The sequence below is a fragment of the Macaca fascicularis genome, chromosome 15 (genome assembly GCF_037993035.2).
Source record: "Macaca fascicularis isolate 582-1 chromosome 15, T2T-MFA8v1.1".
NCBI lineage: Eukaryota > Metazoa > Chordata > Mammalia > Primates > Cercopithecidae > Macaca > Macaca fascicularis.
The window spans coordinates 20,682,731-20,695,228 of NC_088389.1; the positions used below are offsets into that span (position 1 = coordinate 20,682,731).

A 12,498-nucleotide genomic window follows, 5' to 3' on the forward strand; every position below is an offset into this window, starting at 1 on the left:
ACACACACACACACACACACACACAGACAGACACACACACACACAGTGGATTCTGCGCTCTGGAGACAAAACCAAGCCTGAAGCCAGCCGTGGAGCCTGAACCTAGACTGGAAAAGCAGGAAGTGCCAAGGACGCCTCACCTCTGCCCGCCCAGCATCCCCACAAGGATCTGCAGCAGCCCAGGAAGACACGGGACCCGTTTGTCTGTCACCGCTTCTGCCTGGCGACTTGGAGGAAAGGACTTTTCTCAGGAACTGTCACCACAGAGAGTTAATTCCAGCTGGAAACCAAGCCTTGGGGATGCTTTAGGAACAGGGGCCTCATCCTCAAGACATGACTGATTTCAGTCACCCCTGAAAGGCTTTGCCATCCCACCCGAGCCCTCTGCCTCTTCTAGATGCCACATCGCCATTTCTCAAGTGCCTGTTTTGTGCCCAGCAATTTCACAAGTGTCGTCTTGGCTAAACTCCCTGCTCCGCAAAAAATCTTCACAGCCTGGGCATTCAGCCATGAGGGAGCCACCGCTGTAGCCAGTGGAATGACGTGCCCTCCATCCAGGATGTGCACCCGGGCAGCCAGGTCCCACGGCCACTGCTTTCTTGCCCCACCTCATGTTCCCAGAACTCAGTTCCCGATCTGGGCTCCAGGACGCAGAGGCTGTCCTCAGGGTGAGGGGCCGGTGCTCTGCACAGTGCCTCTTCCCTGCAGAGGAAAGTGCCCCCAAGGCATCCCCAGCTCCGTCTTCCCTCCACCACAGAGCCTGAAGCCCACGTCCCGTGCTCGGGCCACTGCCTCTGTGAGTGTCCAGCCAGTGGCCGTGGAAGGGCTTCTTGGGGCATGGGTATGGACATGTAAAATTTGCATTCATGATTTTTGTTGCAAGAAGGAAGGAGTGAACCTACAGACTGAGAAGTAATTAAATAAATGCCTGAATAAAGGCTGGAGAAGCCAAGGGCATAACCCAAGAGAGGGGGATGGGCAGCCAGACATGCTTCCTGCTTGACTGCTGCCACCCCAAGGCCTTGCCCCACCCCTAAACTTACACATAACCTCTCATCCTTGCACTGGCTCCAGGCCCTCCACGACGTGGTCCCTGCCAACCTCCATCCTCTTCTCTTGAACTCCCCACCCCGACATCAAGTTCCCTGTGCCTGCCCCTTTCGGAGATGCGTCCAGGTCATCATGATACCTCTGCCATACTCAGGATTAAAAGTCCAGCTCTGGCCAGGCACTTTGGGAGGCTGAGGCGGATGGATTTCCTGAGTTCAGGAGTTCAAGACCAGCCTAGGCAACATGGTGAAACCCCATCTCTACTAAAATAAAATTTAAAAAAATTAGCCAGGCATGGTAGCACATGCCTATAGTCCCAGCTACTCTGGAAGCTGAGGCAGGAGAATCGCTTGAACACGTGAGGCGGAAGTTGCAGTGAGCCAAGATTGTGCCACTGTCCTCCAGCCTGGGCGACAGAGTGAGACTCCATCTCAAAAAAAAAAAAAAAAAAAAAAGGTCCGGCTCCCACATCACCTCCCAAATGGAGCCTTGTCCAAGACCCTTTGAGCCAGGCACACCGCCACGACTGTCCTCCAGCAAAACAAGTCCCCAGTGGGGCAGGAAGGACCTGGTGTCGCACACTCACCCATCTCCCCTACCTCCCCTAAACCAGTTCACTAGACAGGCAGAACAGACAGAGCACCCTGGTGATCGTGACTTGTTGCAACAATAATTCTTCTTATCTTTATTGCTTTTAAGTAGATATTCACCTGCAACTGAATATACAGCTTCCTATGTACAGTAGCTTCCTCTGTCTCCAGCTCTTCCTCCCTGAGAACAGTCCTAACCCTTATCCTGGGTCTCTCAGAGAACAGCTCCAGTCCAATTCCAGTTTCCTCTATGGGGCATGTGCCACTGTGTACCCCCAGAGACCCCACAGTCTTGGTTCAGAGCCACCTTCTATTTTTTTTTTTTTTTTTTTAAGATGAGGTCTAGCTGTGTTGCCCAGGCTGACCTGGAACTCCTGGGCTAAAGCAATCCTCCCACCTCAGACTCTTGAGTAGCTGGAACTTCAGAGATTCCTGTGCTGTGGAATCTCTGGCAGGAGACGGTGGTTCCCAAATGATTCTGATATGCTGAGATACAGCCAACTGAGGACCACTAACCATGCCTGGAAAGTTCTGGGAAGGCAGGGACTGCTTTACTCATCCTTGAACACCTAGGAAAGACCCCGCACAGGATACAGATGCCCAGAATCTACTTGTTGGCAGGTGAACGTGGCATGTGGACAGTAGTGGATTATTCACTGTGTGCTCAGCACCATGCAAAGCCCTTTACAAATACAGTGGAGTATTCACTGTGCTCAGTGCCATGCAAAGCCCTTTACAAATACTTGCATTTAAGTTTTCCCATAAGACTCTCAGGAGGGCTACAGAATCTCCATTTTACAGATAAGAAAATAAGGTTGCAAAGATGTGGAACAAGTCCAAAAGTCGATCAATCAGCAAGTGGATAAAGAAACTGTGGTATATCTATGATGGAATACTACTCAGTCATGAAAAGGAATGATTGAATGGCATTCACAGCAACCTGGATGGGGTTGGAGACTCTTCTTCTCAGTGAAGTAACTCAGGAATGGAAAACCAAACATCGTATGTTCTCATAAGTGGAAGCTAAGCTATGAGGATGCAAAGGCATAAAAATGATGCAATGGACTCTGGGGACTCGGTGGGGAAAGGGTAGGAAGGGGGTAAGGGATAAAAGATTACAAATTGGGTTCAGTGTATACTGCTCAGGTGATGGGTGCACCAAAATCTCATAAATCATAGCTAAAGAAATTACGCATGTATCCAAATACCACCTGTTCCCCAAAAACCTATGGAAATAGAAAATTAAACAACAAGAAAGTTAGGTTCAGGGAAGTGCAGTGACTTTTCCAAGGTAGCCTGGCTAGAAGGGGAGGGTAGTGGACAGTTAGACTGGCACTCACTAGACAGGCAGGACCCGGCCTCACCCTGGGACCTGTCCCTGCTCGTCAGCACCTGCCCACTGGAGCCACGTGACAGAGGGACACAGCGTAGCCAAGACATTTACAAAATGAAGATCCTTTGTGCCTGAGTGAAATGATCCTTTCAAAAATGATCGCCAGCTCCCCTCCACCACCTCCGGAGACCAAGTCCTGGCTGATTTTTCCCCGTCTTTATCTCAAGTACATTTAAATGTCAATTAAATTTGAAATATCTACATTTGTCAGCATTTCATTTTGGGCCAGCGTGACGTGCTGCTGATTTGTCCACGCGATGTGACACATGAAAAAAACTCCCGAGATGCAGATCTTCCTCATTAAAAAATAAGCCGGTGCGATCCCGGTGCGGCAGAGAGCATGGAGCACGTCCCTGCTTCCTGACGCCGTGTCTCTGACATGGTATTTAAAAAGGAACAGCCTCGCCTGTCACCACTGTCACACGCGCGCGCTAACCAGCGACACGTTAAACCAAACATTAGAAGGGGTTCGGGAAGTCATCTGCATGGGAACTCCGCGCGGAGACGAGGTGGGCAGAGGCGGGAGCAGCCGTGGGGGACGATGGGGTCTGATCCGTGACGGACGGCCAGCCTTTCTTCCACGCCAAGATTCTGGCAGCCCTCGCTGGGCAGCCAAGTTTGCCGCAACCTGCCTTTTCACAGATAGCTCTTTGTGTGTAATAAAATCCAGGCAAGTGGTGGGTGGCAGACTGCAGGGGAGTAGCTGAATTGGGTTAATGAGGGAAAAGGTGCTTTTTTTTTTTTTTTCATATTCTGCCTTAAGCTAATAAAAAATGTAAGCCTGGACGTTTTCGATGGTTCATCCTTTATCTCTGACAAATATATGACTGTATGTTTCATGGGAGAACATGGGCAGCTGAATTTAAGTAAGTTTATTTTGAAACCTCACCTTCCATTAAAAGTAGAAGAGGAAACACCCTATCTCTTATTTCGTTGTTTCCGACCCAGGAAACTGAAGAGGTGAGATCCCGTAGTGGTTGAAAGTCGGCGAATCCACATTCAGTTCCCAGCTCTACCTTTAGCTGCTGTGTGACCCCGGGCAAGTGACTCCCCCTCTCTGAGCCTTGGCTACTTTTTCTGCAAAATGGGGTTGCAATAAAGAATTCATGAGAAATTGTATGGACAGCATTTTGCCCAAGGCTTGTAAGTATTGTTGGTGTTATCGCCATCCATGTGGCCTGGACTTTACCAAGCTCTGATCTGAGCACATCAGATGACACATTTCTCACCTGGGTGTGCCCTGCCACTCTCAAGAGTTGGGTGGTATATTTGGAGGCAGCTGGGTCTCCTGTGAAAACCATTGCCCAACCAGCCTGGCCCGGTCAGTACATCCAACTGGAGAAGGAAGGTGGCCTGTGAACTGGAAACTGCGGTTCCTTCTCTTCCCCCGCCTGCCACAGTCACGCCAGTGTGGGAGCCCCCGGCCCCCTCCACCATCACAGCAGCGTGGGCAGCACTGGATTGTGACACTGGCCTGAACAGTGGCAGCCCGATCTACCGAAGCCAGGGCGCGGCCCAGCACGGAGGCTCCTCGCTCCTAGGTGAAGCCGGAAATTCCTCGCAGGTTGAGTGGCGTTGCGCCAACATGTCAAGCTGTGATCTGTGCCCTCTTGTCAGAGCCAGAGGTGGGGGCCTGTGCTTAGATGGATGTCAGAAAGGCAACCAAGGTGGACACGAGGGCAAGTGGAGAGCCTCCCTCCATTTGGCCCGAGCAGGGGCTGGTGTCCCCTCGTGTGCATCTCACCCGAGCCCCGCTCACGGGAGAGTGAGGACCCTGGGAGTGGACTGTCCGGGCTGCAGTCCCCGTTCTCCACTTCTTGGCCACATGGTCACCTCTTCACCAGTGATGCCCCAGTGCACAGCTAGCCTGGGTCTGCTCACAGGAAGCAGGCTGAGTGCACCTGTTGCTTGGGTACACAGATGGACAGATGGATGGGTACACTCATGAAGGCCTCATCCTCTAGAAAATCAGTATGGTGACACCGTCTTGTTAGGCTCTTGTGAGGGGTAGAAATGGCCTCTATGAAGCACAGTGCCTGCTTGTTGATATCGTTTAAAAACACTTTCTGCCTGCCCCTACCTCCCTGGCACCTTCACCTTCAAACATCGTCCCATTCTTCATGTCTTAGCATCTCAGAACAGTCTAGGGAAAGGGGACAGTATGGTGCAGCTCCAGGAAGATGGTAAAGTGGGGGTTCCCCCAGAAGGCTGGCTTTCATTCATTCACAAACTTCCACGGCATTCATGCTGTACCCCAGGTGGGGAGAAAGAGAACAAGCCAGGCCCTGCCCTTGAGGAGCTCGACTCAGAAACAGTGGCAAGAGGCTAAATGGTGTCTAAGAAGTGCTAAGACACAGAGCCGAAGAGCTCTCCTAGACTCCAGTGGGCTTCATAGCAGTCGCATTAAGCTGAGTCTTCAAGACCAAAGAGCAGTCAGTGCTCCAAGCAAAGGTTGACAGGGACGGGGGATATCCCGGGCCGGTGTGGTCAGAGATGGTAAGCATGGCCGAAGTGCAGGGGAGGCCAGGAGAGGGCCGCAGAGGTAGGCAGAGCTAACACACAGCGCGGAGACTGCCCTGCTTGGAGCCCAGGCCTGGCACGGCTGCTCAGCAGTGCATCCCACGAGCTCCCCAGAGTGCGGCGGAAGCCCACGGCCTGCCCACCCGCCCCTCGCCTGCTCAGGAGAGCAGTCAGTGCTACAGAGCGAGAGTGGGCTCCCCCTAACTTTGAAACAACTTTGAAATAATATGTCTGAACATATTATTCCTAACCCTTTGCTCCACAGATTTATTTACTCACCATACCACCAACTGCAGCGAGATCACAGTTCAGAATGGCAGATTCGTAGGTTTTAGCAGGAGAGTGACAAGTGTGGGTTTGTGATTGAAAGAGACTCTGGTGGCTGTATGGAGGGTAGCCTTTCTGCTCTGTCTTCTTTGCTGTGGAAGTGGCAGGAGCCAGGTGCCCTGGCCCCAAGATTCCTGCAAGTCAGGTCTTCCTGACCTCTCCACTGAGGCAGGAAAATGCCCCCCGGACCACAGCCCTCCCTAGTCCAGGAAGGGCTGAGTTGTGTCTTGCCCCTGACAGCCAGCAAGGCAGCCTGGGAGCAGGGAAGAGCCCAGCGCTGCGACTCACCACCTCCTGTTGTGTAACCCTGGGCTACTGGCTTCCCCTCCTGAGCCTCAACCTCCACTGCAGTTCGAGGACAAAAGTCTGCCTGGCCAGCCTCTGAGAGGAAGTGAGGGTTCTGATGTGAAAGTGCTGGGATGGGCACCAGCCCTGGCGGATTGCAGCAAAGCGCAGGCACAGGCCACTCGCCCCGTCCCCCTGTGCAGCCACTGTCTCTGACTCACCCTCCAGCTGTGGTTCTCGTGCCCTTTTTTTGGACACATTGCCCTCTCCTGAAATAAAACCTCAAAAGAATTCCAGCATACAGAGCAGAGAAGGGAGACGGCTTTGGCTGAGGGGGTGACGGGAGAGGAGGTAGCCCATGCCAGCCTCCAGACCCCATATTCTCCCCAAACTTCACTTGCCTCAGAGCAAGTCAGCCCACAGAACGGGGCAGGGGTGCGGAACACCCCTGGGTCTGCTCACACCGAGCAGGCTCAAAATGCCTCTTGGTGGAACGCACAGAGACACCTACTCCCCAGCGCAAGGGCCGGGATTTGAACCCAGGTCTGCTAGTCCAGCTCGCCCCTGCTGAGCACACGGCCTCCGGTGGGCCCTGGTCAGTATATAATTCATGGGAGCCGGGCGTGGAGTTTCTCCAGGCTGTGTATGTGTTGGTGTTTATAGAGGTAGAGCTCACAGGTGGCTGACAAGGGAGATGCATTTTTTATAACAATGAATATTTAATTTCCACATCACAGATGAAAAAGACTCTCTGAAGAGGCATCTGACGGAAACTCTAGAGAGCAGCCGCTAATCAGAAAAGGGCCTTCTCGCGAGAGCTCTTCCGCACGGCTCACTTTTTTCTTTAACTTTTTTATTTTTTATTTCTTCCTGATTATTGGAGTAGATATGCTCATTGTAGAAAATGTATAAGACACAGAAAAATAAAAAGAAGCAGGGGGGAAAGAAATCACCCGTGATTCCACTGGCCGTTATTGACATTTAGCCACGTGCCTTTCCAGTCTTTTTTCTATGAATTTTTCCATAAGCAGATGACAGCGAATGCGGTGTGATTGCAGTTCTGCATCCTGATCTTTAAATTTGTCTTCATAAACATTGCGTTTCGTGGAAGGACAAGATTCAGCTACTGCGCCAGCTGGTTGTTGCTGACAATGTAGGTTGTTCCATGTTTTAATATTATAAACAACAGTGATGACCATCTTCAGGCGTGATTCTTTGCCAACTTTGAGGGTTAACCAAATGGAAGTGGGATTACTAGGTCCTATGTGATGGGTCATGAGTTGAAGGCTCTGGACACATGGCAAATTTAGTTTCTTTTCTATCTGGAACAAGCTTCCTCTCCTGGGAGCTGCCACCCCAGGCTGGCACAGGGAGCCAGGCATGGAGCCCAGAGGCCTGCTTCTCGCCTGCACATGAAGTTCTGAGGGCGCCCCTAACTGCCTGTTCTCTTCTCTTTTGTCTTCCTCTGCCCCAGCCTGGTAAAGCCCTTACGACACTACGCGGTCTTCCTCTCCGAAGACTCCTCTGACGATGAATGCCAGCGGGAAGAGGGCCCGAGCTCTGGCTTCACCGAGAGCTTTTTCTTCTCTGCTCCCTTTGAATGGTCTCTTCTTCCTTCTTCCATTTCCCTGAGCTCGGCTGGGTGACTCTGCGGGGCTGCATGGGGAAAGCGGGGGGCTGGTGATGCTTGCCTTTGTGTCGGGGGGGAGGGTGTCTGGAGCTGCTGCCTGCCGGTGCCCCAGTGCCAACATGCCGGATGGATGCCACCTCCGTGTGCCACCTCTCAGGGCATCCGTTCTGCTAGCTCCACAGGGGCTGTGACAATTGAGTAAGGTGACAGGGTGATATGCGAGTGTTGGTCCCTTAGAGATGAAAATGTGTTTGATTGCTGATGGAACTGGTGACTACAATTAGCCTGGTTGTTGATCTCCAAGTCCTTCTTTATCTCAGCGTGTCTTGGAAAGCCATGGAGATGGGAGTCAGAGTTTAAGTTGAAAAAGAAATGTTTGTATTGAATGCCAGCCCATCCAAGTGTTCTAATCTGCCTGACTTTTTAAAGATAATTTTAATCATTATTATTTATAGCCTAAGCCTCATACCAATTACAAGTAGTGATTTTAAAAAGTTTCACCCACCATCCAGCCACCCCTAAAATTAAGCTGCTGTCGCCCTCCTTTTTTTACCCATTCTTGCTCCTCTACCCACAAGTGTTTCAGAGCTGGGATCGAGCAGAGACAGACAAAAGCTGTTTGCCCTTGTTAACACGGTTCTGTGTTTTTAATGGGAGCCTTTCAGGGAATGGAAAGTACCCTTTGCTGGATGCCCACGGTGACCACAGCAGCCTTCCAGGGAGCATGTTAATCGTTTTAGTCATTGCACAGAAGAGGAGATGCCTTTCCCTCCCTCTCCCTCATGTCCCCTGCACCCTCTCCCTCTTCCCAAACCCCAGCATCAGCTTCCTTCCCATGGGGTGGCCCGTGGGTTGCTCTAAGGACCTTATAAACCCCAGGCTGCTCGGCCCCCTGTCACCAACCCCACAGGGTCAGAGGGTCCTGACCCTTTCCTGCCACCAGGTCACTGGGGACCCAGACAAGTCACTCCCCTCCCAGTGTCCTCACTTAGAAAGTAGTGGCCTTGCCAAGCACAGTGGCTCACACCTGTAATCCCAGCACTTCGGGAGGCCCAGGCAGGTGGATCACTTGAGGCCAGGAGTTCGCGACCAGCCTGGCCAACATGGGGAAACCCCGTCTCTACTTAAAAAAAATACAAATATTAGCTAGGTGTGGTGGCACGCACCTGTAATCCCAGCTATTCAGGAGACTGAGGCAAGAGAATCACTTGAACCCAGGAGGCGGAGGTTGCAGTGAGCTGAGATCACACTGCTGTACTCCAACCTGGGTGACAGAATGAGACTCTGCCTTTAAAAAAAAAAAAAAAAGTAGTGGCCTAAGCTGGTGTCATCCAAGCATCACACATCACTTTTGCTGTATATCAAATCTTTGTTTCAATTTTTTTCCAAAGATTTTAAAATTAGCCTTCTCCTAAGCAATAATATCTACGATTTTGTAGGCTTAATGTATTAGTCATTATTTCTGTTGCTAATTAGAACAAAAATAGAACCTTTAGCATAAGACATGTTCATCTATGTGTCAACTTAAAACACCTTTTGGGAAAAGGCACCCTGCTGCCAGCCAGGAGCGCACCAAGTCAAGTCCAAGAGCCAGCTCCATCATATCCTCTCGGAACTAACTGATGCCTTAATTATTTAAATAATGGCAAGGGCTCGCTTCCTTAGCCCATGACCTCAGAGGTCAGTACAGGCCTTTGTGTGTGTGTTTGAAAAGAAACTGGCCCATCCTAACTCAAAATGGGTTCAAAATGGGTTCCTTCAGTTCCAGAAGCACACTGACTTTAACCCTTTCATTGTGCTCATCTTGATTAAAGGGTCTCTAATTCCTTGGTCAGGGTGAGTGAGGGACGTTTGAAGCCTCTCAAGCTTGGCTTCCATTTCCACCCCTTGGGAGTGCTGTGTGACATAGGTGAGTTATTAACATCTCTGAGCTTCATTCCTCATCCATAAAGTGGGGCTGTAAGTCCGACTTCCTGGCCCACTAGCATTGCTTCAGCGAGAGAGTACATGATGGAGTCCCTGTCCCTCACTGATATTGTTTGATGAGCCCTCCCATATGTCCCCCACCCTGCAGTCTTCACTGTGAGCCTACCCTTGACCGCCAGGTGGTGCCCTTCCCCCACTTTACCAGTGCCACAGGCACGATCTCTGCCTGACCTAGGGCCACCACCAGCCCCAGACTTGGGGTTAGAAGAGGCGAGCTGTGGCCAGGCGCGGTGGCTCACACCTGCAATCTCAACACTGGGAGGCTGAGGCAGGCGGATCACAAGGTCAGGAGTTCGAGACCAGTCTGGCCAACATAGTGAAACCCCATCTCTACTAAAAATACAAAAAATTAGCCGGGCGTGGTGGCGGGCACCTGTAATTCCAGCTACTCGGGAGGCTAAGCCAGGAGAATTGCTTGAACCTGGGAGGTGGAGGTTGCAGTGAGCCAAGATCGCGCCATTGCACTCCAGCCTGGGAGACAAGAGTGAAACTCCATCTCAAAAATAAAATAAAAAATAAAAAAGGTGAGATGCAGTTCCCACTGGGGCTCCACTAGAGGTCAGGGTTGACCCAGGCACTGCCTCTCCATCTACCCAGTGGTGCCCTGGGACTCAGGTCCATGGGAAGGGAAGGCAAGTGGAACCCTTTGTTACCTATACTTGTATCAGCTGCAAAGTAGTGGTGTGGGGTTTGTTTGTGGTTTGTTTTGTTTTGTTTTGTTTTGTTTTGTTTTGTTTTGTTTTGCTTGTTTTGAGACAGGGTCTTGCTCTGTCACCCAGGCTGGAGTGCAGTGTTGTGATCTTGGCTCACTGCAACCTCCATCTCCCAGGTTCAAGCAATTCCCATGCCTCAGCCACCCGGGTAGCTGAGACTACAGGCATGCACCACCACACCCCGCAAAATTTTGTAATTTTAGTAGGGACAGGGTTTCACCATGTTGGCCAGGCTGGTCTAGAACTCCTGACCTCAAGTGATCCGCTCACCTCGGCCTCCCAAAGTGCTGGGATTACAGGCGTGAGCCACCGCGCCCAGCCAATGGCTGCAAGGTTTTGATGTGTAAAAGTATAGAAAGCTGTTAGCAGAAGAGCCTGTGTGACAGCCATGCTCACTGGTGGGCGCTGGATGCTGTAACCAACCTCTGCATGTCTGCTGTGTGCCGGGCACCGCATTTGCTCATGTAACCACCACCACCACCACCACCTGAGCGCCTGAGGCTCAGAGAATTAAGTGACCTGCCAAAGGTCCCACAGCAAGAAATAGCATGACCAGAGCTGGAACCAAGCTTAGCAGGGCAAGCTTAGGCCCAGACAGTTCCCCATGAGCTGTTCACAGAACCTGACTGTGGCTGTGCCTAGGCTACCAAACAGCAGAGCAGGGCGGGAGTAAGAGGAGCATGACTGCTGGCCTGTGAGCCCCCTTCCAGTCCTGTCTGTTCCTCATACCTTGTCTGAATGGCTCACAAGCCCACTAGCTAGTTTTATGAAAGGACCTGTAGTTTGGGAGGGGCACTAAATGGGTCCCCTCAGTGCAAGTGAGAGCCAAAGCGACTTGCCCCTGTTCACACCCCCAGGCCCATCGGTGTGCCCAGCTTGCACCCTCGCAGCCTCCCAGACTCCTGCCCTCACGGAGACCCTGGGACACGCTCCTGTCCCGAAGGCTCCTGCGTGTACCCGTCAAGCCCTCAATGTGCTTGGGCTGGAGGCCGCTTGCTCCTCCCCTGAAGGCCTGGGTGGGAGATTCCAGCCTGCTCTGTCTCCCCGCAGGCCACAGCCATATCGGACACTCAAGGAGTCAGACAGTGCGGAAGGCGACGAGGCAGAGAGTCCAGAGCAGCAAGTGCGGAAACCCACAGGCCCCGTCCCAGCTCCCACTGACCGGGCTGCCAGCATCGACCTTCTGGAAGACGTCTTCAACAACCTGGACATGGAGGCCGCATTGCAGCCCCTGGGCCAGGCCAAGAGCTTGGAGGATCTTCGTGCCCCCAAAGACCTGAGGGAGCAGCCAGGGACCTTTGACTATCAGGTATGGCATAGGCAAGGGAGGGGATCTGCCGGGCCCGCACTGTCCGCAGACCCCCATGTGACAGTGGAAGAGACTAACAGAGAAACAGTGACTTTCCAAGGCCCTCAGCGAACACTTAGGGTCAGTGTGACTGTAAACCCCTCCCAGGGTGCCGGGGCCCACACCACCCTAACAGTGACGGTAGGAGAAGATGCTAGAGCCTGATGGAAACTTGCCCCACCCTGTGTGTGCATCAGACGAGGGGGCGGGTGCTGCCAGCCACTCTCCTTGCACCCCCAGAGGGGCTGCAGCCCCTGCTGGAACTGGGATTGCATCCATCCCTGCCAGGGCTCCTTGGCAGAGCCTTTGGATGAAAGTTCTTGGCTCTGCATTATGAATGCAAATCAGTGTGTAATTCCCATTGTGATGTCCAATCCATCACATCCCTTCTCGGTGCCTCAGTTTCCTTACTTGCAAGTGGGGGCTTCTGACTTTGCATCACTGGGTCACACTGTGGGGTTCACAGAGCTCCAGTCATTCATGAGTGTTCCCTGCTGGGAACAAGGACCTGGGCCAGGAGAAGGGGACTGGTGCCCGGGCCATGTGGCTTACAAGTGGCAGAGCCAGGACTCCAACTTGGCCTCCTCCTTTCTCCCCAGCCAAGGTGCCTTCTACCAGGCCCTGAGTCTCACTCACCCTCCCAGGCTTACAGGTGA

General features: G+C 52.2%; 1 protein-coding gene across 14 annotated transcripts in view; it reads left to right on the forward strand.

Annotated features, from left to right (window-relative positions):
- The window catches only part of DENND1A (DENN domain containing 1A), a 545,711-nt gene that overhangs the window by 529,894 nt on the left and 3,319 nt on the right, over positions 1-12,498 (forward strand). For 10 of the 14 annotated variants that reach the window (XM_045372599.2, XM_045372601.2, XM_065530101.1 and 7 more), the window contains 2 exons: positions 7,640-7,768; positions 11,545-11,803. In XM_045372599.2, coding sequence (XP_045228534.2) covers positions 7,640-7,768; positions 11,545-11,803 — 388 coding nt within the window. The remainder of the gene's footprint in view (positions 1-7,639; positions 7,769-11,544; positions 11,804-12,498) is intronic. The other 4 variants (XM_045372603.2, XM_045372606.2, XM_074016606.1 and 1 more) reach the window with 1 other exon arrangement.